The following is a 27,385-nucleotide window of genomic DNA, read 5'->3' as shown; positions in this document are numbered from 1 at the left end:
GTGTATAGGGAATAATGGGGTTTTAAAAATAAAACATAAAATAAAAAGGATAAATGATAAATAATAAATGATGCCCAATTTGCAGAGTTGTTACAGATTACCCCCCCAGTGGCCGTTGTTATTTCATCTCCTCATTTTTTTAAGGAATTTGGGCATTTTTAATTTTAGCGCTTTCTTGGGCATTTTTGGCACCATTTTCTTCACGTTAATCTTTTTGAACGGATTCTTCACGATCTTCGGCACTTTTGGCTTCTTCACTTTCCACTGACTCCTGCTCTTCTGCGTCCGCTCCTCAGTACCGGCTCTGTGATGTTCATGATGTTCATGCGCTATTGACCATGAAAGAAATGGTGAGATAATATAAGTGCGGAACAGCAAAACCATCGGATATTCCAGACTTAGACATAGAAACTCTGATAACACAGGTCTGGTTTCATCATGTGTAATATAAGGCACTGCTCTAATATCTATTCATATAAGATTGCTAAATGTTTTCTCCATGTTACTGATTTGGATTCTACTTAAGAGTTGGACACAAGTCCATGTGCAGCGTGTATGAGTATGCTGTCCTACAATGTGCATGTGCAGTGTGTATGAATATGCTGTCCTACAATGTGATGTGCAGAGCTATGTGATTGGGATATAAATGACACTTGTGGTCCCTGCAGTGCCTGCAGTGGGGGATCAGGGGTGGGCAGGCATAACCTCAGTACAGTAAGGTGTGCACATGTAAGTGTAATACTCACCCTGGTGGTGCTAGGAGGTACTGCATGCTGTGTGAGCTATCTTTCCTGACAGCTCTGTACATTACAGATACAGTAATAAAGACTTGAAAAACAAATCCTCCCTCACTTAGAGGCCTATTCATCATCACTTATTTTTCAGAAAAGCATGTGACAATTAACTTTTTCACATACTTTTGTAAAAAATAACTGTCAGGGCCATTCATCAAGTTCCTAAAAGCATTTTTTTTAGGAACTTGATGATGTTACTGCACGCCACTCTGAGATGGCGTTCAGCCCCCGATAACCTTCACAGGCTGCTGTTTACATGGCAGCCTATAAAGATTTACAAGGCAGCCACACAGCACAGGGATCTATTCAGATCCCTCTCTGCTGTGTCTGCACTGCAGGGCACTGCAGACATTTGGCCTGGCTCACTGAAAGAAGATAGGTGAGCCGGGCTAAGGAGATGCAGTGGCACGAAGGAGGCGGATCAGACACCTGCACGGAGGGGGCACGGAGGGGGCACGGATTGTACACCTGTGGGTGGGAGGGGGGGGGCTGGGGGCAGTGAAGTCTGCAGCCTGACTTCAAGCTGTGATGAATGCCTCCTAAACTGTTTGAACTCACAGCAAGTTCAAACCATAATTATTATCACATGTGATAATTATGTTTTGATGAATAGGCCCCTTAATCTGCATCAGACCCTGTCGTGTAGGGGAGAGCTCAGACAGACGTATACACCTTCACATGCAAGTGATGAACCTCTTAGTATAAGAAATACCTGGCAGTGCCCACTTTGTATAAGAAAGACATAATTACTATTACCTGGCTTAGATATCTGGCGATTCAGGAATGCCTCTATATCTTCTTCATCTTCCAGGGTTGGACGTCCAGTCAGGTACTTAGTCAGGTGATCAGTCAGGTGATCAGACAAGTGTTCCGTCAGCTCCTCAGACCGCTCGCTCACACAATTACTTAGACGTTTGAAGCTGAATGGTAAAAATAATGAGACGCTGTCAGATGATAATAGCGCACACAGCACGGCCCAGAGGCTGGTTCCCCCAGTTTACCCATCAATGAGCCATAATCTTATTCTCAGCATCGTTGTGTTCTGTTCAAGTTCTACCTTATTCATATATGTCTAGTCCCCCGGGATGGTCGGGAGGCTCCTGAAAATGGGTGGTGCTCCCAACCACCTGGAAAAGTAGGTCAATATCCTGGCCGGCTGCCACCCAATTGCATCCACCCGGAACCCCCCCCAGCATCCTGATACACACACCCCACAGTGGGAGGGGCTAATAATGCGATTCACCATTAATTGCGTCATCATGGTAAGAAACCTATAAGCCATGGAGGGGGCAGTCAGAATATCAGCAAGTATGATCCATAGGTATCTATGCAAACACGTGTATCTGGCAAATATAGGAATAATATGTCACCCAGAAGCAGCCACAGGCTCTTACTAATCTCCTGACCACAGCGATGACATAAATCTTAGTCTAGCAGATGTGTCCTCCTGTACTAGACACAATTAAAGTGCATCAGTCACCTACTGACATTGGAGGCGGCCATTTTGTGGGTTTAACCAAAATTCACTGGAATGCAGCCGATCAATTCATTGGGTACCAATGATATCAATGAGGCACCTCATGGCCAATATTCACAAGGCAACGGTTCCTGTTGAATTATTAGGCTGCATCCTTATGAATGTTGGTTAAATCCACAAAATGGTTTCCTGCATCGTGTGTATGGAGCAAGTGCACTTCAAGGACAGTAGATATTTGAGGTTAGAGCGCCTATAAAATGTAATATAATGTGTAGAGAATGTTAGTAACTTACCAGGCACGAATGAAAAGACATGCTCCCACCAGTATAGCAATGCACAGCATGCCTGTGCCAGCCATCACCACCTTCATCACGATGCCCCGCCCTGGTATAACTGTTCAGGAAAGAAAGATGAGAGAAGCACATAGAGAGACTGGGATCTGTGTGAGGTGCCTACGTATGCTGTGATACTGCAGCTGATATCTGATAAATGGTCTAGTACTGTAGCATGTGGCACCTGCAAATAGCTGAGGTTGCCCGATAATGAGCCTATCGGGAAGATGGACACTGGGCACATAACTGCTGTCGGCCTATCACATGTGGTTATTTATGACCAGGCTAAGAATGGAGGAATCTTGTATAATTCTGAAACTGAATAATAATCCTGTCACAGCACCGTGTAAGAGACAGTGACCTGTACGGGCCTATGCGTGCCACCTGCAGAGAGCTTCTGTTTACCTGAGGTGGCTTCTCTTACACACACTACCATCCATATGGGAATTATGTGCACTTTAGGGGGCTAATAATGTCAGTTCCAGCCCACAAGGTAAATACCATTAATTTACACATTTACATCAAGTGAATTGGGGCAGGGCATAAATTTAAATAATTACTGTACTTGAATCCCAATTAAAGCTCCTCTTCTCTATCAGATGGTACTTGGGAGCCTCCGCCAATCCTTTAAAATAAAAAGAAATACATACATAATATATATATAAATCTGGGCACGTGCCTTTATTAAGAAAACATGGCCCACTATGGGACATGCTTATGAAAATTTGCTGCCAGACCCCCAACATTAATACTCCAGTGGCAAACGCAGGTTTTGTAGAGGGGGGTTTCCAAATGCTTGATTTTAGAGCGAGTGTGGCCAGTAAATGAAGAAGGCATAATTAGCACTTATCCAGCTTTAATATATTGTGTTGCATAATTCCAGCATATACAGGACCAGCAATCACAGTAAGCCATTAGATGCGGCAGTAGGGCCATCTTGTCTTAGATAAATATTTTTTTTCAGATATGGGCATCATTCCAGAGTAATGGAGCAAGTCTAGGAGTTTGGGGGAGCAGCAGAGGAACCTAGCACTGCCCTGGACATATATGTACATATTGGTACTGGATAGTGTATTATTATACAGTATTAATAATTAACCCTATTGATGGTCTATAGCAGTTCACCCCTAACAGTGCATGTTTTCCACATCTCCTAGTTGGTGCACAGGTATATTTATTACTGGCTGACACATTTTAAAAGATCCACAGGTGGTGCTAATCATTTCATTTGTGATACTGAGAAGAACATGCAGCACTAGTAACCTTCTATTATATTACTATTTCTATTGTGGTCATGGTGTGTGCTGGGGAGGGGGGTTTCCAGGCAGACGTAAACCCCCCTGCGTTTGCCTATGGACTCCTTATTGTCGCATTTAGCAGCAATAATGCAGTTATATAAGGCACAATGATCCCTATGGCTACATGCATTTCCAAATGACATTACTCCTGGCCACTTATATGGAACCACCTCTGAGTGACAAACAATACATGGACGAGCCCTGACAGTATCTCAGCGCACAGATGTGTCCTCTTACATCATGAGAGATGTTACTATAGATGGTGTCTCATGGTCAGGTAAAGGTTGTGGACGAGTTCAAATTCTCGAGGGAATTTTAGTAAAAAGTTCTTTAGTAAAATCTATTACAGTATCATTAAACTCATTCTAGTCTAAACACTGACTAAAATTAGACTGGAATGAAAACTGAGGTCCACTGAATAAATCTTGACTAAGACAAAGCAAAAAGAGAGACCAAAATGTGACTTTAAACCAACTACAATTTTAAATAAGTGACTCTAAGACTAAAACTAACTTTAAAATTCTTGTCAAAAGTAAAGTAACACTGGTGTGGGTAAACGCTTTGATAAAGAGGGTTGTTTTCATCGGCAATAGGGCTCTCCTATGATAAATAGGTCCGTTATCCTATATGAATTAGCTTAACAATCCTTACTAATAGAAAATCATACAAATAATTCTCCATTACCTTCTGCTCTATATATAGGACGGCCTTCAGTCTCCGCGGTGATCAACATCACCAACATAATAAACTTCATCAGCATACTCATCATTAATCCACAAAGTAACTCCTCCTCCACAGATAACCACGCCTTCTTTTCCCGTTATCAGAGGCACAACACACAGCAGCAGCAGTTTATACCCCTCCCCCTACTGTCTGTGATGTCATAATGACACCTATGACCTGCTGCAGGTGGCCAGCTAGCTGGGATTAGGCCCAATAGGTTTAAATGGTGTTTTAAATTGCTGACAAAACTGAAAATATGTTTCACATCGATTGACTAAAATTTACTTTAGTACAAACAACACATGGTTTAATTTATCTTTATTATGGCTTCGTAAAACATTATATCCAGATCTATCTTATTTTTTCTAGATGAGATTTCATCAAAGGGACAAGAGATATACAGGTTGTGTCTCCCACATCCAAATATTGTAAAATACAGAATTTTTTGAACATGACTGAGATAGTGACACCTTTGCTTTCTGATGGTTCAATGTACACAAACTTTGTTTAAGTAATAAAATGATTAATAATATTGTATAAAATTATCTTCAGGCTGTGTGTAAGGTGTAAATGAACCATAAATGTTATTTTGTGTATGTACACAAACTTTGTTTGATGCACAAAATTATTTAAAATATTGTATAAAATTAACATCAGGCTGTGTGTATAAGGTGTATATAACACATAAATGCATTCTGTGTTTAGATTTGGGTCCCATCCACAAGATAACTCATTATGGTATGCAAATATGACAAAATACGGAAAAATCAAATATCCATAATACTTCTGGTCCCAAGCATTTTGCATATGGGAAATGTATTAATACAGTATTATCCATAAATAAAGATAGCAGCACATGTTTGGGAAATCATTTGATATCATCTAATCATTTATTTACCAAATCCAGTGACAAAAATGTTTTCCTTAGGACAGATAGATTTGCCCCTAAACAGTTAATAAATTGTATGAATCACTTACATCAATAACTGATACTTAAAGTACAATTAATACTCCTTAATAAATGACACCAGGAGGTTATAATCCTGCTCTAGATGTAAAAGCTGGGTAAGGCGCGCTCTCTATATGGTGGGGCAGTGTGTAAAGTGCTTGGGTAAGAGTGATCTGTATGACAGAGAGACGTAGACGGTGGTGTTGGGTCAAGGTAATTTTATTGGTTTAAGGTAGGTAGGCACAATGCTACTAGAGGGTAATTGACCCAGGAGCAGTGGGGGGAAGAGCAGGATGGGTGCACGGGGGGGAAGGTGGGTAGACCCTTTTAGGGGGCTCCTTTTCCGTGCAGTTCTGGACCAGCACGTTGTCCCTGCTGGACCTTTGGTCGACAGTCTAAACGCCCGGCACAGTGTAGGTGGAAGTCTAGTAAGGATAGATGATGTGGCGGCGTCCCGCAATTTGTACAATTTACCTACCGGTAGGTGCCTGTGTAGGCATTGCGATTTGGGGGTGGTGGTCGGCAGTCTCTGATGGTATACAGCGGCAGGTTAGATGGCCGTTCTTGTTGTGCTGCAGCTACTGGTGCGGCTGTGCCCCGTGATGGTGGCACCGTTGGTCTTGTTTGCGCTGGCAGGGTGGGTCAGCGTGGTGGATGGAGCCTGGCTGGATGCGCGGGCTGCGGCAGGTCGGCGTCTCCGTGTTTGGGATGCGGGCCGGTACCTGCGTGTGTGCCACGTCGTGCAGCGGGACGGACGGGTGAGGCTGTTCGGATGAGGGATGCCGTGTGTGTGCAGTGAACGCCGGCTCCTCGTGGTTCCTGCGGCTGTTGGCGCCCAATGTGGGGCGGGGGCGGGGAGGCTGAGAGCCGGGCGTGTCACGGTCACAAGGCGGGGGTGCCGCTCGCCGGAGGTGCTGGCGGCTCCTTGTGATCAGCGGTCGCTGGGACAGCAGGGGGGTTCTTCAGCAGGAAAGAAGGTTTCCAGGACGTGATGGTAGGTGTGTGTCTCCAACGCGTTTCGGCTGTGCCGTAATCATGGAGGTTACTGTTACATGGTGCAGCAGTGTTTTAAAGGTTGGTGTGGAGGTGGGTGTGTACGGAATTGGCCAATGGGGGGGGGGTGTGTGTGCACTGGGCGTGGTCAGGAGTTGATGGCAATCTGGAGGTGTTCTGTTGTTGGAGGCCAATGGGATATTGCCGGATGGAAAAGGGTAATGACAGGTGTGTGGGCGGGCTTAATGATGAGTGTGCAGGTCTGTGGGAGGTGACGCTCTGGGGAGCGGAGTGTAGCGTGGTGGCAATGGTTAATAACAGAGGGTGATCGGACATGATAGGGAAAGTTGGTGTGGCGATATGGGCGATGTCATGTGACCACTGGGTGTAGCCTGGGTGTGTAAGGGTGATGGGGTTAAATGACGTGGTGGTAAAGGTTAATAGCAGGGGGTGATCGGACATGGTCTGGGGAGTTGCTGTGACGATAAGGGCGAAGTCATGTATCAAATGGGTGTTATCTGGGTGTGCAAGGGTTTAGGGGTAACGTGGGGATGTAGGGGTAGTGAAGTGTAGTGGATGTGTGGGATGATGGTGCCGGGGGTTCAGCCAGTCGCACGGGGGGTGGCTGGTGGAGGGGAGTGCGGGTGGGTCATGGTAGGTGGTGATGGGTGTGTGTGGTGTGCTGCGTTCCGGTGTGATTGTGTGTTAGTGTATGGGCTCAACGGGTACTGTATATGTGTGTGTGTTGCACTTGGTGTGGTTGTGTGGTGTTGGAGGAGGATAACTGGACTGGGGGAATTCATTGGGAAATGAGGTTGTGGACAGTCATGCGGATACGGGGTGGTATATTGACATGTGGGTAAGTTGCTATAGTGCGGAGGTGGTTCTGGATGGTGCAGGTGTCACTGTCGAGTGGATGGGCTGGGGGGGGTGTTGGGGATGTAGCGGGTCGGTGCGGTAGTGAAGGGGGGCTGGTGACTGGGTGGTATGGTTGTGGGGACGCGTGTGTGTGTGATATGGGTGTCGAAAGGGGGCTAAGTGTGGTTTTTGGGGTGTAAACGGCATGTGAAGGGGGAGGGGTGCTGGAAGTGGGTCAGAAACGAGAGGAGGTGTGTGATATAGCAAGAGGAGGGGGGGTTCGGGGGTATTATTTACTAATGACAGACTTGATCTCGTTGTCGATGTTCAGACCACTGGGTGCCAGGGTACGAAGTGTGATTATCCATTTGAGTTCTTCCTTGTTGAGTATTCTTGTGTGGTCCCCTCCTCTCCAGTTCCTTTGTATGTGTCTGATCCCTATGAATTGTAGACCAGTGATGTTACTCTGGTGATGTTCGAGGAAGTGTACCGGTATGTTATGACTGTCTGCTTTGTTAATGATATTTCTGAGGTGTTCCTTGATTCTGGTATGTAATGGTCTGATGGTTCTCCCTACATACTGCTTGTGGCATGGGCACTGTATGAGATAGATCACATTTTTAGTGTGACATGTGATGTGTTCCCGTATCTTGTAGGTGGTGCCCGTCTGTGTGGAGGTAAAGGATGTGGTGGGTTTTGTACTCCTATAGTTTAGATTGGTGCAATTGGAGCATGTCCCGCAGTGGTAAAAGCCTCCCTTCAGTGTACCTTTGTCTATTGTGGTCTGTGTGTGTATTGATGTGGGAATGTGGTTCGTGACTAGCTTTTTGTGTATGTTCGCCCATATCGCCACACCAACTTTCCCTATCATGTCCGATCACCCTCTGTTATTAACCATTGCCACCACGCTACACTCAGCTCCCCAGAGCGTCACCTCCCACAGACCTGCACACTCGTCATTAAGCCCGCCCACACACCTGTCATTACCCTTTTCCATCTGGCAATATCCCATTGGCCTCCAACAACAGAACACCTCCAGATTGCCATCAACTCCTGACCACGCCCAGTGCACACACACCTCCCCCCCCATTGGCCAATTCCGTACACACCCACCTCCACACCAACCTTTAAAACACTGCTGCACCATGTAACAGTAACCTCCATGATTAAGGCACAGCCGAAACGCGTTGGGACACACACCTACCATCACGTCCTGGAAACCTTCTTTCCTGCTGAAGAACCCCCCTGCTGTCCCAGCGACCGCTGATCACAAGGAGCCGCCAGCACCTCCGGCGAGCGGCACCCCCGCCTTATGACCGTGACACGCCCGGCTCTCAGCCTCCCCGCCCCCGCCCCACATTGGGCGCCAACAGCCGCAGGAACCACGAGGAGCCGGCGTTCACTGCACACACACGGCATCCCTCATCCGAACAGCCTCACCCGGCCGTCCCGCTGCACGACGTGGCACACACGCAGGTACCGGCCCGCATCCCAAACACAGAGACGCCGACCTGCCGCAGCCCGCGCATCCAGCCAGGCTCCATCCACCACGCTGACCCACCCTGCCAGCGCAAACAAGACCAACGGTGCCACCATCACGGGGCACAGCCGCACCAGTAGCTGCAGCACAACAAGAACGGCCATCTAACCTGCCGCTGTATACCATCAGAGACTGCCGACCACCACCCCCAAATCGCAACGCCTACACAGGCACCTACCGGTAGGTAAGTTGTACAAATTGCGGGACGCCGCCACATCATCTATCCTTACCAGACTTCCACCTACACTGTGCCGGGCGTTTAGACTGTCGACCAAAGGTCCAGCAGGGACAACGTGCTGGTCCAGAACTGCACGGAAAAGGAGCCCCCTAAAAGGGTCTACCCACATTCCCCCCCGTGCACCCATCCTGCTCTTCCCCCACTGCTCCTGGGTCAATTACCCTCTAGTAGCATTGTGCCTACCTACCTTAAACCAATAAAATTACCTTAACCCAACACCACCGTCTACGTCTCTCTGTCATACAGATCACTCTTACCCAAGCACTTTACACACTGCCCCACCATATAGAGAGCGCGCCTTACCCAGCTTTTACCAGTCTCTAAACTAGGTAGGAACAGGTACTCCTACCACAGGCGCAGCACTCTTACACCCCCTACCCCCATACCTCCAGATACACGCACATCCCCTCCCCCCACCTCTCTTCCCCCCCCCCATTACTCTTTCCCTCTCCCTCCTGCCTCAATCCACCCCCACAGTCATATCAGTGAGCGCGGTTCACCACCCTTTATTCACTGCTCTAGATGTAGTAAGGATTAGGGGTGAGCGGGTTCGGATTTCTGAAATCCGAACCCCCCCGAGCCCCCCCGATGCGAGTCCGATCCGAGTCAGGCTCGACTTTTCCCGCCTGACTCGGATCTGAAATCGAGGCAAAACATCATCATCCCGCCTTCCGAGTCTCGCGGGTTTTGGATCCTATATAAGGTACCCGCGTCGGCGCCATTTTCTCACTCAGCTGTGGACAGTGAAGAGGGAGGGTGGGAGTTAGGGCTGGCTGGGCTGTGTAGTGTAGTGTAGTGTAGTGCTGCTGTTGTCCACAACTTCAAAGTCCATAGGGGCTGGCTGTGTTGTGCTGTGCAGTCAGTTCTCCATAGGGGCTGTGTCCACTCCAAAGTCCTGTGCAGTGTCCCAGTCCTAAAGGGGTGCTGTAGTGTTGTCCAGGGGGTGCTCTGTCCATCAGGGGTGCTCCCCCCAAGTGCTAAAAAAATAATATATTTTCTGTGTTTGTGAATTGTGTGCGCAGTAGCCGCACGTGCATCAACAAAGTAGTGCCAAGCGTGCGCCTGTGTCATAAGTAAAGGGCCGCCTGGCTTGACCGTTAAAGGGTGCTGTAACCCCCAAAGTACACTCCAGTCCAAACCCAAAAAATATATATTTTCTGTGTTTGTGAATTGTGTGCGCAGTAGCCGCACGTGCATCAACAAAGTAGTGCCAAGCGTGCGCCTGTGTCATAAGTAAAGGGCCGGCTGGCTTGACCGTTAAAGGGTGCTGTAACCCCCAAAGTACACTCCAGTCCAAACCAAAAAAAAAAATATTTTCTGTGTTTGTGAATTGTGTGCGCAGTAGCCGCACGTGCATCAACAAAGTAGTGCCAAGCGTGCGCCTGTGTCATAAGTAAAGGTCCGGCTGGCTTGACCGTTAAAGGGTGCTGTAACCCCCAAAGTACACTCCAGTCCAAACCCAAAAAATATATATTTTCTGTGTTTGTGAATTGTGTGCGCAGTAGCCGCACGTGCATCAACAAAGTAGTGCCAAGCGTGCGCCTGTGTCATAAGTAAAGGTCCGGCTGGCTTGACCATTAAAGGGTGCTGTAACCCCCAAAGTACACTCCAGTCCAAACCAAAAAAATATATATTTTCTGTGTTTGTGAATTGTGTGCGCAGTAGCCGCACGTGCATCAACAAAGTAGTGCCAAGCGTGCGCCTGTGTCATAAGTAAAGGGCCGGCTGGCTTGACCGTTAAAGGGTGCTGTAACCCCCAAAGTACACTCCAGTCCAAACCCAAAAAATATATATTTTCTGTGTTTGTGAATTGTGTGCGCAGTAGCCGCACGTGCATCAACAAAGTAGTGCCAAGCGTGCGCCTGTGTCATAAGTAAAGGGCCGGCTGGCTTGACCGTTAAAGGGTGCTGTAACCCCCAAAGTACACTCCAGTCCAAACCAAAAAAAAAAATATTTTCTGTGTTTGTGAATTGTGTGCGCAGTAGCCGCACGTGCATCAACAAAGTAGTGCCAAGCGTGCGCCTGTGTCATAAGTAAAGGTCCGGCTGGCTTGACCGTTAAAGGGTGCTGTAACCCCCAAAGTACACTCCAGTCCAAACCAAAAAAAAAATATTTTCTGTGTTTGTGAATTGTGTGCGCAGTAGCCGCACGTGCATCAACAAAGTAGTGCCAAGCGTGCGCCTGTGTCATAAGTAAAGGTCCGGCTGGCTTGACCGTTAAAGGGTGCTGTAACCCCCAAAGTACACTCCAGTCCAAACCAAAAAAATATATATTTTCTGTGTTTGTGAATTGTGTGCGCAGTAGCCGCACGTGCATCAACAAAGTAGTGCCAAGCGTGCGCCTGTGTCATAAGTAAAGGGCCAGCTGGCTTGACCGTTAAAGGGTGCTGTAACCCCCAAAGTACACTCCAGTCCAAACCAAAATAAAAATATTTTTTCTGTGTTTGTGAATTGTGTGCGCAGTAGCCGCACGTGCATCAACAAAGGAGCAGCACCAAGCGTGCGCCTGTGTCTCATAAGTAAAGAGCCGGCTGGCTCATTTCTTAAAGGCTGGTGTAACCCACAAAGTGCACTACTCTCCAGCAAAAATAAAAAAATATTTTCTGTGTTTAGCCGCACGTATATATCAAATCGATATAACATAAATGGAGGACCAAACTTTCGCCGATAAATATAAAATAGAGAAACATCAAGAACCACTTCCTCCTAGTGCTGAAGCTGCTGCCACTAGTCATGACATAGACGATAACATGCCATCAACGTCGTCTGCCAAGGCCGATGCCCAATGTCATAATAGAGGGCACATACAATCCCAAATGACAAAGTTCAGGAAAATAACCTTGAAAAAAACATTTAAATCATCTGAAGAGAAACGTAAACTTGCCAATATGCCATTTACGACACGGAGTGGCAAGGAACGGCTAAGGTCGATCCCTAGTATGTTCATGACTAGTGGTTCAGCTTCACATGACGATGGAAGCCCTCCTCCCACTAAAAAAATCAAAAGAGTTAAGCTGGCAAAAGCACAACGAAGAACTGTGCTTTCTAAGAAGATATCACAAATCCCCAAGGAGAGTCCAAGTGTGGTGGTGGTTGCGATGCCTGACCTTCCCAGCACTGGACGGGAAGAGGTGGCTCTTTCCACCATTTGCACGCCCCCTGCAAGTGCTGAAAAGAGCACCCACAGTCCACTTGCTGATATGCAAATTGAAGATGTCACTGTTGAAGTACAACAGGATGAGGATACTGGTGTAGCTGGCGCTGAGGAGGAAGTTGGCGAGGCGGATTCTGATGGTGATGTGGTTTGTTTAAATCAGGCTCTGGGGGAGACAGTTGTTGTCCGTGGGATGAAAAAGCCCATCACGGTCATGCCTGGGCAGAAGACCAAACATTCCACCTCTTTGGTCTGGCAATATTTCTATCCAAATCCGGACAACAACTGTCTTGCCATATGTACCTTATGTAAATGTGGAATAAGTAGGGGTAGGGACGTTAAACACCTAGGAACATCCTCCCTTATACGGCACCTGCAGCGCGTTCATAATAAGTTACTGTCAAGTTCAGAAACTTTAGCTAAGACCGTAAGCAGTCCAGGGACACCTAAATCCCTTTTTCCTGTTTTATCCAGGCGCCTGCAAACCACACCGTCAACTCCCTCCTCGTCAATTTCCTCCTTAGTCAGGATCGGAAGTAGTCCTGCAGGCCATGTCACTGGCATGACTGACTATCCTATCCGGGATTCCTCCGGAGGATCCTGCATTGCTACGCCTCCTGCTGCCGCTGCTGCTGTTGCTGCTGGGAGTCGTTCATCATCCCAGAGAGGAAGTAGGAACACCACTACTTTTACTAAACAATTGACCCTCCAACAGTCCTTTAAGTACGACAGCAGTCATCCTGAAGCAAAACGTATAACTGAGGCCTTGACTGCTATGTTGGTGTTAGACGTGCGTCCGGTATCCGCCATTAGTGCAGTGGGATTTAGACAATTGCTCGAGGTAGTGTGTCCCCGGTTCCAAATCCCGTCTAGATTCCACTTCACTAGGCAGGCGATACCGAGACTGTACAGAAACGTCAGAAAAAGTGTCCTCAGTGTCCTGAAAAATGCCGTTGTACCCAATGTCCACTTAACCACAGACATGTGGACAAGTGGAACAGGGCAGACTAAGGACTATATGACTGTGACAGCCCACTGGGTAGATGTATCACCTTACGCAGCAACAGCAGCAGCGTCACCAGTCGCAGCATCTCAGAAACGCCAGCTCGTTCCAAGGCAGGCTACGCTGTGTATCACCGGTTTCAGTAAGAGGCACACCGCCGACAACCTCTTAGAGAAACTGAGGGAAATCATCGCCCAGTGGCTTACCCCACTTAGACTCTCCTGGGGATTTGTGATATCTGACAACGCCACCAATAAACTTGGTGGTGCAGAATTTTCTGAAAAGCGTCAGGGGCGTGCAGGAGACGCTTTGGGTGGCCCGAAAAATTTCAGGCCACTTTCGCCATTCAGCGACTGCGTGCCGAAGACTGGAGCGCCAGCAAACACTCTTGAACCTGCCCCGCCATCACCTGAAGCAAGAGGTTGTGACGCGGTGGAACTCAACCCTCTATATGCTTCAGAGGATGGAGGAGCAGCAAAAGGCCATACAAGCCTATACATCCACCTATGACATAGGCAAAGGAGGGGGTATGCACCTGACTCATGCGCAGTGGAGAATGATTTCCGTGTTGTGCAAGGTTCTCCAGCCCTTCGAACTTGCCACACGTGAAGTCAGTTCAGACACTGCCAGCTTGAGTCAGGTCATTCCCCTCATCAGGCTTTTGCAGAAGCAGCTGGAGAAAGTGAAGGAGGAGCTAAGATGGAGCGATTCCGCTCGGCATGTGGGACTTGTGGATGAAGCCCTTCATTCGCTTTGCCAGGATTCCAGGGTGGTCAATCTGTTGAAATCAGACCACTACATTTTGGCCACCGTGCTCGATCCTAGGTTTAAAGCCTATGTGGTGTCTCTCTTTCCGGCCGACACAAGCCTGCAGAGGTGCATAGACCTGCTGGTGAACACACTGTCAGCTGAAGCGGAACGTGACACGTCAACAGCTCCTTCTTAATTTTCTCCCGCAACTGGGGCTGCCAGGAAAAAACTTAGGTATCCTAAGCAACCCGCTGGCGGTGATGCAGGGCAGGCAGGACCAAGTTTGGACATCTGGTCCGGACTGAAGGACCTGGGAACAATTTCTGACATGTCTACTGTCACTGCATATGATACTGTCACCATTGACAGAATGGTGGAGGATTACATCGGTGACAGCATCCAAGTAGGCATGTCAGACAGTCCATACCTGTACTGGCAGGAAAAAGAGGCAATTTGGAGGCCCCTGTACAAACTGGCTCTATTTTACCTGAGTTGCCCCCCCTCCAGTGTGTACTCCGAAAGAGTGTTTAGTGCAGCCGGGAACCTTGTCAGCGAAAGGCGTAGGAGGTTGCTTCCAGAGAATGTGGAGAAGATGATGTTCATCAAAATGAATTATCAGCTCTTCCAGGGAGACCAGCCTCCAGAACGTACAGAGGGACCTGTGGTGGTGGATTCAAGTGGGGACGAGTTAATACTTTGTGAGGATGAGGATGTACACACTGAAGAGGGTGAGGAATCGGTGGATGAGGAGGATGAGGATGACATTTTGCCTCCGTAGAGCCAGTTTGTGCAGGGACACATTAATTGCCAGCTTGTTTTGTGGGGGCCCAAACGAACCAATCATTTCAGCCACAGTTGTGTGGCAGACCCTGGCGCTGAAATGATTGGTTTGTTAAAGTGTGCATGTCATGTTTATACAACATTTCCAAGGACAATTCCATCTTGCACCTCTTTTTTTTCTTTGCATTATGTACAGTTTGGGTCCTAGTTTTTCAAACTGCCATCCTGTCTGCCACTGCAGTATCACGCCTAGATGGGTCACGTGTTTGTGCCGCCCACTCGTGTCGCTTAGCATAGTCATCCAGCTACCTCGGTGCAACCTTTTGGACATAAAAACACTATTGTGAGGTGTGAGGTGTTCAGAATAGACTGGAAATGAGTGGAAATTAAGGTTATTGAGGTTAATAATAGCATAGGAGCAGAAAAACCTACAAATTCTGTGATTTTAGCTGTTTTTATGCTTTTTTTCAAAAAAATACAGATCCAAAACACAAAACCCAGAACCCAAAACACGGAAGGGTGGTTTGGCAAAACCAATCCAGATCCAAAACACGAAGAAAGATCCAGATCCAAAACCAAAACACAAAACACGAAAAGTGGCCGGTGCACACCCCTAGTAAGGATTAACATGGCCCTGGCACATAATGAAGTTAATGTATCACACCACTCACTATGTTTGTATTGCATTAATATAATGTACCTGTCTAAATTAGTGTTTCTAATATAGTGATGTGCGCTGACTCGTGTGTTTTGAGTTGGGTTTTGGTTCTGTATCTCCTTCGAGGTTTTGGATCTGGATTTGGTTTTCAAACCACCCTCAAGTGTTTTGGTTTTGGGCCTGGATTTTTTAAATAAAAAATAGATAAAAGTTTTAAAAACAGCTAAAATCATGTAATTTATGCAATCCAAAACCCGAAATTCGGATTTAAAATCCAAATTCCGAACCGCAAAAAGATCAGAACCGCGACTCGGATTTACCCGGATTCCCAAAATTCGTGTGGATTCAGATTGCTGGAGAATTGAACCGCACATCTCTAGTAAATATAGCCCATAGACCCCTTTATGTATTGGGCAGTGTTGGAAAATGGTGAGTGTACGGCTTAAGGATGGAGCAGAGTAACTGTACGTACCAGCGACTTCCTTACAACTACAAACAGCCCAGTTACTTAACCAGTGGAGCGGTTTATTGAAGAAGTAATGGGTACTCAATCAGATACACACTTGTAGGATGGAGCACAGTGTCACACAGCTCACCAGCCGGCGACTGTACACAATGCGGGTAGCAGTGAAGCATTACTCTGGAAACACATTTGGAGCAGGTAAATCTTAGGTCTCGCTGAAGCTAAGTGGTACACAGCCATGTACCACTGCATCGCTCTTACACAATGACAAGATGGCGCCGTGCATGTGCAGCACTAGGTTCGGTCGCCATCTTGGCTAGGGAATGAAGCCTCCCAATAGCAACTAACATGGAGTCTGCCCAGAAGCGCACTCCATTTTCACCACAAAGTACTACAATGACTAGGTGGAAACACTATTAGGGGTCTATTTACTAAGCAGTGTTAGGAGACAGAGCGAAAAGTGATAAGAAAGTGATAAGGTGCCAGCCAATCAGCTCCCAACTGTCATCTCACAGGCTGTGTTTGAAAAATGACAGTTGGGAGCTGAATGGCTGGCACCTTATCACTTTCTTATCACTTTTCACTCTGTCTCCTAACACTGCTTAGTGCATAGACCCCTTAGTCTTTTTTCCTTTCCTACCCTACACTAAACTACATATCTTAAACTCCCCATCACCAGATGTATGTCTTCCCACTCCCAGTGTAGTGCAAACCAGTAACCATAACAATATTGAAATAATGACGCTGAGACTTGCTTAAGGTGAAAGGAAGGTCAGCTTTATTCATTTATTTTCCTATTTAAAACTATAAATGACTATTTAGACTAGCAGATACTAAAAATACTAAACAATGCTAAACGACTAAGAAGAGGAAAGGACAGATAAAGAATGGTGGCACCGAAAGAACGGCCCCACAATGCAAGATCCACCAACTGTCACTCCATACTCCACCCCTACCAAAATGGGAGGTGGCCAGCCAGCCCATTACCGCGCCCAAGGTATCCACCTCCCGCCCCAATGACACAACATGAGCTCACCTGGAGTGATGGTACCGCTGACCCCAGTAGGGAAGAATGAGCCTAAGCCATGTATTGGGGAGGGAGAGCACTTGAAGCTCCATAGACAGTTGGCGACTGCAACCGTTCTTTCCCACCAAACGCCAAAGCTGACACCACTAAGAAATCGACAAAACAGGGATGGTGGGTGGGGAACAAACCAAAGGAAGATGACCTAAAATGGCTGCTAGAGCAATCTCCCTGAAATGTCCCTGAAACCCCACCCCTCAGCATCCTTCCTATAGACTGACCCAACTCACTTCATCCCCTATAACTGCCTAGTAACAAAACCTTAACCCTCTATAGCCCGTAGTCACACATACTGGCTCGGGCGTTTAATTTAACTCCTTTCATATGAAATGCACTTCGTCTTAAGGGGGGTATCCACTAGACGATTAAGTTGAACGATAACGATAAAATCGTCTGATAATAGTTTGAGCTTCGATTGAAAATTTGGTCTTTTAGACATCTTTTAGACATCTATCATCGTGCAAACATGCTGGTCAACCTGAGGATATCAGGTTCAGCATGTTTGCAGATGATTGATTGTGCCTGCACTGAATGACATATCGTTCAGTTGGGCACCATGCAGTGTAGTGAATGACTGAACGATAGCGATATCGTTATCGTTCAGTCTTTTCCCTGTCAGGTAGTGGATACCCGCCTTTAAATTTAAGAAGTGGTGATAGGAATATCTTTCTTATCTACAATTTACTATTAGAATATGCAGTATCTGTATTAAGGTAATTTGCAGTTTCCTTGTACATGTAACAAAATGCAGTCAAGAGGGATTTAATCAAATCCACTAAAATATTGCTGAATATATAGGATCACAGCGACGATATAAGGGGCACAATATCTTAGATATATTTATTAGTGTGTCGAACACAAGATAATTATTCATTGGGTTAATTTAGGTACGAATAGACCAGACATTGATCTTCCTGAGGTTTCCTTGTAAAAGACACAAAGGGCCTGATTCAGAGCCGCTCGTAAGCGGCCGCTCGTTCGTTCTGACCGATGTTCGCACATCTGCGCATGCGTACGGATTGTAATACGCATGCGCGAACCAGTCAGTGCGGCCGAAAATCGTTTGTTCGCTATATAGCGAATGCCTGCTATTTTGAGTGACAGAAGGAAGTGTATGTGGGTGGTAACAGGGGAAGGTGCTTGAAAACGGGGGTGTGGAATTAAATCGCAGGCGTGCTTAAAGGTCAAAACGGGCGTTTTAAGGGAGTGCATAATTAATACAGCAGCGTCATTGACCACGTCACTTGTTTTTTTTTTAACCCCGAACTGCTCGCAAAATAGCTGTTGAAAAAACCAGCCACAAGAATAGCGAGCAGTTCATACGCTGTTCGATGTGCTCGATTAATCTAATAAATAGCGGACATGACGTAGGATGCGAGCGGCCAGGGGGCGTATTTTTCAAAATTACAACCGCAAGTTTTGCTCGCTCGTTCAGACTAAGAGGCGTGAACAGACCGCAATTAGCGAACGGTTCATTTCAATAGCCACCCCTTGTTTTAGAATGAACGGCCGCAAATAGCGAGCGGCTCTGAATCAGGCCCAAAGTACATTCTTTTTCTAGTTTGGATAAATTGTTGTTAGATACATATGAATATTATGGAGAGAGGAATATTTATTCAATAAGAGCATTCATTCTTTAAACAAATACAAACAGTATCCACAGTAATAACTAGGATCTTTGAAAATAGAAACATATGTACGTGACAAAAGGATTTGTGTTTATTTTTTGTTTCTATGTTACAATATGGATCTGTATTAATTATCCAAATATAACAAATCAGGTCACCGGGAGAGCTTCCAGCGGTCGGACTTTTTAATTCACATTATTTTCTTTCTCATGTACACAATTCTATCTTTTCTATTCACTGTTTTAACATTTAATACTGATGTATTTTACATGCATATAATAAAGGTTATGTTTTAATTCTAGTGCATCATTTAACGATATATCTTTCTTCTCTTCATATTGAATGTGCAGATTCACCTGTCCATATAGGTGCAAACTTGGGCACCCAGTTCTGCACTCATGGAATAAAAAATATGCACACGAAGGTCTAAAAAAAAATTGGAATAAAAAATGATCAAGCAAACTGCAATTTTCTCTGAAAAAAAAACAAACCTTATTTAAATTTTAAAAAAGCATTTTTTTCTCTGGCCTGCCCCACCTAGAGCCATCTTTAGATTGCAATCCTTCTCAAATAGGCCTGCCCAACCATCATCCCTCCAGTGGGGTCTATTAGTAACCCTATAGTTACTAGGCAGAAGCCCTAGCACTGGTGGAAAAAATGGCGTATACAGCTTGAATCAGTAAATACACCCTACTGTTCCTCCCAACATCTTATATCTAACTTTCATATATAGCTGTTAACTATTAGTGAGAATAAAAATAAAGGCTTCGCTACTCATCAACACCGATGATTGAGTAGGATTATAACATAGGCCCTCATTCAGAGCCGGACGCTCTGAGCAGAGCGCTCGCTCTGAATGAGGGCCGTCCTCCATAAAAATGGAGCGTCCTCCTGGACGCTCGTATAGCTGTGGGTCACCACCCACAGCCTATACGAGCGTGCAGTTGATGGTCGCGATGGTCTTGACCATCACGACCATCGCCAGTGCGAGCAGAAGCCTGCGGTTGAGTTTCTCAACCGCAAGGCCCGGAGTGATTTTGGCTCTATCAGAGCCAAAATCACTCCCACTGACATCACTAGTGATGTCAGTGGGCCGGCTTCTGACGGTAGGTGTTCCCTTGGGAACGCCCCCGTCCGGGAGGCACGCCCCCGGCATGCCCACCAAAGGGGGCGTGCTGTCAACATCGACAGCACGCCCCCTTTGATCAGACACAACGAGCGAAGGAAAGTCCTTCGCTCGTCGCGTCTCGCGCATGCGCACGACGGAGCTCCCTCCGTCGTGCGCATGCTCAGTAGTGATGTCAGTGGGCCGGCTTCTGACGGTAGGTGTTCCCTTGGGAACGCCCCCGTCCGGGAGGCACGCCCCGGCACGCCCACCAAAGGGGGCGTGCTGTCAATCAACATCGACAGCACGCCCCCTTTGATCAGACACAACGAGCGAAGGAAAGTCCTTCGCTCGTCACGTCTCGCGCATGCGCACAACGGAGCTCCCTCCGTCGTGCGCATGCTCAGTGCACACAATCGACCCACTTGCGAGCGGACAGCCGCTCGCGAGTGGGTCTGAATCAGGCCCTTAATTGTTTATTAAAGTGTTAAAAAAAAGCTGTAATTGTTATCATGAGACAATTGCATTTTATTTAGGTGAGAAAATAAAAATTAAAAATGGAAATATAAAAATAAAATTAAAACAACCTATGTATTACATATAAATGCATATGATGATAAATATTAGGTACAGACATATAAATTCTAAAGCAGAAGTAAGCAAAAAAATACGAGAAGTTCAGTGTGATAAGGGATCAGGCCCTGATTCAGAGCCGGACGCTCTGACAGTGCGCTCGCTCTGAATCAGGACCAGTCTTTTTTTTTTTAGAACGGCCTCCTGGCCGCTCGCATAGTTGTGGGTGACCACCCACACCTATAGTGAGCGGCCAGGAAGATGGTCGCGATGGTCAAGACCATCGCGACCATCGGGCTTGCGACGAAACCCTTCTGGTAGGGTCTCGTTGCCGCGAGCCCCAGAGAGATTTCAGCTCTAACAGAGCCGAAATCTCTCCCACTGACATCACTCGTGATGTCAGTGGGGCCGCCCCCAAATGGAGGCTCCGTCGTGCGCATGCACTCTGGGCCACCATCGACCCGGTTGCGAGCGCTCAGCACTTGCGACCGGGTCTGAATTTCCTTAATTATCATTATTTTAGTATTCATTAACACACTTAACACAGGAGATATCACTGATATCTCCTGGTTAAGTCCGCCTGTGTTCATTTCCACACTCCGCATACATTAATATGAGGATGTAGAAAATAGGCTATTCATCAAATTCCGAAAATTATGTATTTTTGGAATTTGATGGTATTACTATATGCCACTCTCAGGTGGCATACAGTGGGTTACATTTAGCTGCTTTCAGCTGGGCAGGTCCTTCTCCGGCTCGCTCCAGCTGATGCTCAGACTGCTCTCCCAGCAGAAGTTTAAAAAATATATATATAATAATATTTTTATTTTGTAACTTTACTGATTTCTCCTCTTCAGACGGGAGGTCAGTGTCTGCGACTGCAGCGGCCAAGTAGGTGGGGGACAGGGAGGTGAGAGGAGGGGGGTTGGGGTGAGACAGAATTAACACAGCTGTAGGCAGTGCCGCGCATGCACCGATTTTGTGAACGTAATGCCGCAAGCGCAGCACTGAGTACAGCTGCGGTAAGTTAGTGTGGAGAGGGAAAAGTATCTATTTCCTGAAAAGCCGTCATCGCAAAAATGACAGCTTTTCAGAATAGATAGTTACGGAGAGGAGGAATGATGAATCCTCCGGTAATTATGTAGAACTCCATGCGAGTTCTAAACCTAACTACCTCCATCGATTTTTTTTTGTTATGATGAATAGGCCCCACAGTGTCATATAAATAAAGACCTGAGGGGTTAGGAGGGTTGTGAACATTAAATAATGATCCCCTGGTGGCCAGGAAGAAGCTGATAAGAATACCACAGGTATGTTGTTAGCAATTGGCTGATAACATTTAACTTATACCTTCTAGAACATAATAGCTAGAATCTGATTGGTTACTTTAATCTAAATTGGCGACACATCTGCCATCAGCAGACTATGGGCTAGATCCTGTTACACAACAATCAGTCACCTGATGCAGACAAAGTGTTACGCACGAGCGGTTTATTGATAAATATTGCCAAAAGCTTTGATCGTGTGGTTCATCATAATTAGTATCCACACCTGTGTTGTGCTGGAGATGTAAACAGCAATCAGGCACATCGGTGAAAGCATTCATCTGCATGGCATCTCCAAGCACAGGGCCGTCACTTGGCACCTTCTGTGCCCAAACATGATTGGGACAATCATTCAGGAATCAGTCTATGGCGCTGTTAATAAACACTAGCTGGCACCCGGAGCTTTGCAGCAGAATGTATCTGTAATGAGGAAAGCTGGACAGGGCAATGCAATCCTTCATGTGATACCATCGCCTAGTGCAGGATCTCTAGCCTGGGTGTTCTTGTCATTGCAATCAATCCATTCACTTGTAAAACAAATTGGATGCTTTGCTCCCAGGCTGTGTCTACGGCTTAGCTCCCAGCTAGACGGATGTGTTATAGATTGGAATAAGAGATACAGACCGCCGTATGGGTGGCCACCAGTACACAGAATGGGATTACTTTGTCAGGTCATTATTTCCACTTTCTTCTGTACTCAAGAGGCTATTTACTATACACTGTATGTTAGTTATTCATCGCCTCTCTACCACCCGCTGGCCAGTAGCGGTGATTGGAAACTGTCTGTAGCGGTGATTGGAAAAGGTCCATATAGATATTAAAGACTGGAGATTTAGGGCCATATTCAACTCTTTTCGCACCCACGATACTTTTTCGCCTGCTGGACTTTTCGCCTACATTGGGTGTTTTGCGTGAAAAAGTATCGGGCGCCCCCCGCTTTTCACCGTATTCCATTAGAAAGGAGGCAGAAAGTTATCCCGGCGATACTTGAACAGGCAAAAAGTCCTGTCAAAAACGGGGAAATCAGCGTGACACCCCCCAAAAGATGCACTGACATGGGGGATCACTATGGGTACCCCCGAATAGCCCTGCTGAAGGTGTTTGGTGTTTTTAAATGGTCTCAATAGGTGCTATTTAGCGGTTTTGCAGAAGTGGTGAAGAATAGCATTTTTAAGGTTTTTTGGGTGAAATTAACTAGTCCCAGCAAATTTGGGGTACCTGAAAATGGGGGGGTAGCATATTTAAAAGTTGCTAAAGTGAAGTTTTAAAAATCATGAAAAAACTACCTGACGCAAGCACCTGCAATCTGGAAAACACCTGGCGCATACTTGGGGACCCCCCTGGAGTCTATTTCACTAGTTTTTACGTTTTTCCCCCAACTTTGTTATTTTTCGCACCCAAAATGAAAGTACTTATTTGGGATGTTCTTAAGTCTTTTTTTTTTTTTTTTTTTTAATTGACAGTTTGCCTTAGGGGGCCTGTCCTAAGAGTGCTGGGTGGTTTTCTGACGTTTGCACCCCAAAATCCCAATTCTGCACATTTTTCCGCCTGCTATTCATAGGCGAAACTTTTTCCGCCGGGTCCATAGCATTAACTTTCCGCCTAGGCGAAAAGTATTTGGAATTGAATACGGGGATAAGTTGAAACCGGTGAAAATTACGTCATCGGCGAAAAAGTATCGCAGAAATGGACTTTTCACTTCTAATTGAATACGGCCCATACTGTGATCCAGTTTGCAGATGACTCGTTTTTATCACAAACTTGTTTATATTTCTTTTCTCTTTTTTTCCCCCAGGATACGCAATTAAAGGTTCTTGTATAAGCATCTGCTGCTCTTTCAGTAAATGGACAGTTTCTGCTATTAGTCCTAAGATTTCCCCCCACCAATTTAAGATGGTGGGGCCTATGTACAGTAGCAAGCCATTGTTCACATAAAATTATGCAGAAACTCCAGTTTCTGCATATACAGTCAGGTCCATAAATATTGGGACATTGACAGAATTTTCATATTTTGGCCTCTATTCACCACCACAATGGCTTTGAAATGAAACAAACAAGATGTGCTTTAACTGCAGACTTTCAGATTTAATTTGAGGATAATTACATCCAAATCAGGTGAACGGTGTAGGAATTACAACGGTTTCTATATGTGCCTCCCACTTTTTAAGGGGCCAAAAATAATGGGACAAACTAAACAATCCTAAATCTAACTTTCACTTTTTAATACTTTGTTGCAAATCCTTTGCAGGCAATTACAGCCTGAAGTCTGGAACGCATAGACATCACCAGACGCTGGGTTTCATGCCTGGTGATGCTCTGCTAGGCCTCTACTGCAAATGTTTTCAGTTCCTGCTTGTTCTTGGGGCATTTTCCCTTCAGTTTTGTCTTTATCAAGTGAAATGCATGCTCAATCGGATTCAGGTCAGGGGATTGACTTGGCTATTGCATAACATTCCACTTTTTAGCCTTAAAAAACTCTTTGGTTGCTTTTGCAGTATGCTTCGGGTCATTGTCCATCTTCACTGTGAAGCGCCATCCATGGAGTTCTGAAGCATTTGACTGAATATGAGCATATAATATTGCCCGAAACACTTCAGAATTCATTCTGCTGCTTTTGTCAGCAGTCACATCATCAATAAATACAAGGGAACCAGTTCCATTGGCAGCCATACATGCCCACACCATGACACTACCACCACCATGCTTCACTGATGAGGTGGTATGTTTTGGATCATGAGCAGTTCCTTTCCTTCTCTTCTCTTCCCATCACTCTGGTTTAAGTTGATCTTTGTCTCATCTGTCCATAGGATGTTGTTCCAGAACTGTAATGGCTTTTTTAGATGTTGTTTGGCAAACTCTAATCTGGTCTTCCTGTTTTTGTGGCTCACCAATGGTTTGCATCTTGTGGTGAACCCTCTATATTCACTCTTGTGAAGTCTTCTCTTGATTGTTGTCTTTGACACATATACATCTACCTCCTGGAGAGTGTTCTTGATTTGGCCAACTGTTGTGAAGGGGTTTTTCTTCATCAGGGAAATAATTCTTTTGTCATCCACCACAGTTGTATTCCGTGGTCTTCCGGGTCTTTTGGTGTTGCTGAGCTCTCTGGTGCATTCTTTCTTTTTAAGAATGTTCCAAACAGTTGATTTGGCCACACCTAATGTTTTTGCTATCTCTCTGATGGGTTTGTTTTGATTTTTCAGCCTAATGATGGCTTGCTTCACTGATAGTGACAGCTCTTTGGATCTCATATTGAGAGTTGACAGCAACTGATTCCAAATGCAAATGTCACACCTAGAATCAACTCCAGACCTTTTACCTGCTTAATTGATAATGAAATAACGAGGGAATAGCCCACACCTGTCCATGAAATAGCTTTTGAGTTGATAGTCCCATTAATTTTGGCCCCTTTAAAAGTGGGAGGCACATATTGAAACTGTTGTAATTCCTACACCGTTCACCCGATTTGGATATAATTATATAATATATAATATATATATAATCTGCTCCAATGTTTCAGATTATTATTAATTGTAAACACTGAGATGTTGTTATGGTCAGAGGGTCTGTTTTGATTTGACCTAATTTGAGGACAGCCTTGAGGGCCAATAGGCATGAAATACTTATAGCCTAGAGGCTAAAGGTGAGGAACTGCTTTTGGGCTGTTGAAGCAGCCTTGAGGGCTGATAGTGGCCTGAGGGCCTGGAGCAAGACTTAGGCTTTGGGCTGATGAAGCAGCCTTGAGGGCTGATTTGCTTTGGCAAGTTGTGACCTGGGGCCCTAGAGTTGGATGCAGCCTTTGGGCTGATGAATCTTAGATGGTGGTAGCTTAAAGACATAGCGCTGCTACCAATGTCGCCGAGTTGACACTGCCGGAATGCGCACTGGAGACGCTGAGTAGCTACCAGTGCCGCCGGAATGACACTGGCGACGGTGCGCTAGTTTGCGCCCAGAGGACGCCGAGTAGCTACCAGTGCCGCTGGGCTGACACTGGCGATGGTGCACTGGTTTGCGCACTGGGGATGCTAAGTTGCTACCAATGCCGCCGGGATGACACTGGCGAGGGTGCACTGGCTTGCGCACAGGGAACGCTGGATTGCGGCCGATGTCGCCGGGTTGACACAAGCTGCCGGGCTTGACTGGTGCTTCAGGAGGTAGAAGCACACCGTGCTACCAAGATGACACTAGCAACACGAGCAGGTGGAATCACTGGCATCACTAGGGGGGTGCAGGGGGTGCGGGCCGCAGTGGGTAACACCATCCAAGGGGGTGATACCAAAATAGCAGAGCTGCTCTGCTGTTTAGGTATCACCCCATCGGATAGTATCACCATGACATGGAGAGAGGAAAGGGAGAGATTGTGGGCTGCCGCAGTAGCTGCAGGAGCGCTGCATTAATGCCTCCCGGATCGGCACACATAGGGGGCATGGCTTTGTAGGTAAAGCCACACCCCCTTTTGCTAAACCACACCCCCTTTTGAGCGCACACACTTACGGCGCGCAAAGCATTTCCATCCTGCCGCATCGGGTGTCACAGAGGTAAGTGACGCCTCTGGGTGGAATGCAGGGTGTGCCGCCTGGATGGTATAAACAGCAGGAGAGAAACACAGTAATCTAGCTCAGGAACTCGACTGAAATCTGGAGACTGGAACAACCAGAAGTACGAGAAACTCTATCACCGGCATGGAGTGAAGGACTGGCTGCAATTTAACAGATACAGGGCCCAATCCGAGCATGCCCTGTAAGCCTCCCTAATGATAGACTCCAGCACCTGGCCTGTGCACACAGACAAGATAATCAATTAGTGTGCAGCTGATATAATACAGAGACAGAGAGCAATTACTGAACACATGAGATTAGCACACAGACAATGCTTGCTTAATGCAGATCCTAACAAATGTTCAAAGTTCCCGTCTATTGCTCCTAATATTCCATACTTGCCAAATCTTCCGGAATGTCTGGGAAACTCTCAAATTTCAGTAAGCTCTCCCAGACTCCCAAGTGTGTAACCAACATCCACCCGCTCCCCCAGAAAAGAGGCCCTCAACTACGCTATTTGCTGTGATAACATGTTTATCTGTGCCACGTCCACTGCACTTCCCGCTCTGAGGTCTACCGCTGGTCTGTATACATAGTCATCAAATGCGAGTTAATTGTGGAGTCCATGTGACCATGGCATCGAGGTCGATTGTCTGAGTACACCAATATTGGTATGACTGTAAATTTCTACATCGTTATAAATCTTTTTATGTTTGCTGTAAATCCCATTTATAGGGGGCTGAATGTGATCATCAGTGTTTGTGCGATTTGACGTCCACAGTGGCAGGTGCCCAGAGGTCACCAGCAGAGATCGTGGTGATCAGTTCTGGATATTGAGTATGGGAAAATGAGAGAGTACTCCGGCCTGGACCACACCTGGGAGTGACCGTGTTATGTTGTCCACACAGGCTGCAATCTTTCCCCTCACCAGAGAGCTGCTCATCACAGTCACTGCTCGATATGGCCAAATGGGGTGAGATCCATCGGTTTAGCCCATTGTCAGAGCAACGTCCAGCTTCACTTGTAGCCATGAGTGCACTCAGATTATCACAAACTCAGCCCAACAGTGATCATCTCCCAAACACACTTATACCCCTTTCAGACATCTCGAGATTCCCGGGAA

General features: G+C 46.3%; 1 protein-coding gene across 1 annotated transcript; it reads right to left on the bottom strand.

Moving 5' to 3' along the window:
* On the bottom strand, positions 1–27,293 carry LOC148535127 (uncharacterized). Its single transcript, XM_088464506.1, has 5 exons — positions 27,191–27,293; positions 3,169–3,228; positions 2,565–2,664; positions 1,545–1,714; positions 1–329 (listed from the first exon to the last, which is right to left on the bottom strand). The coding sequence occupies exons 1-5, from the start codon at positions 27,291–27,293 to the stop codon at positions 124–126; spliced, it is 639 nt and encodes a 212-aa protein (XP_088320632.1). The 3' UTR covers positions 1–123.
* Between the last annotated feature and the right edge of the window lie 92 nt (positions 27,294–27,385).

Source organism: Taudactylus pleione, unplaced genomic scaffold (assembly GCF_031769625.1).
Source record: "Taudactylus pleione unplaced genomic scaffold, aTauple2 ptg000061l, whole genome shotgun sequence".
Classification (NCBI taxonomy): Eukaryota; Metazoa; Chordata; class Amphibia; order Anura; family Myobatrachidae; genus Taudactylus; species Taudactylus pleione.
Note: the sequence above shows the minus strand (reverse complement) of the source record. Positions and strands in the feature narration are given on the sequence as shown.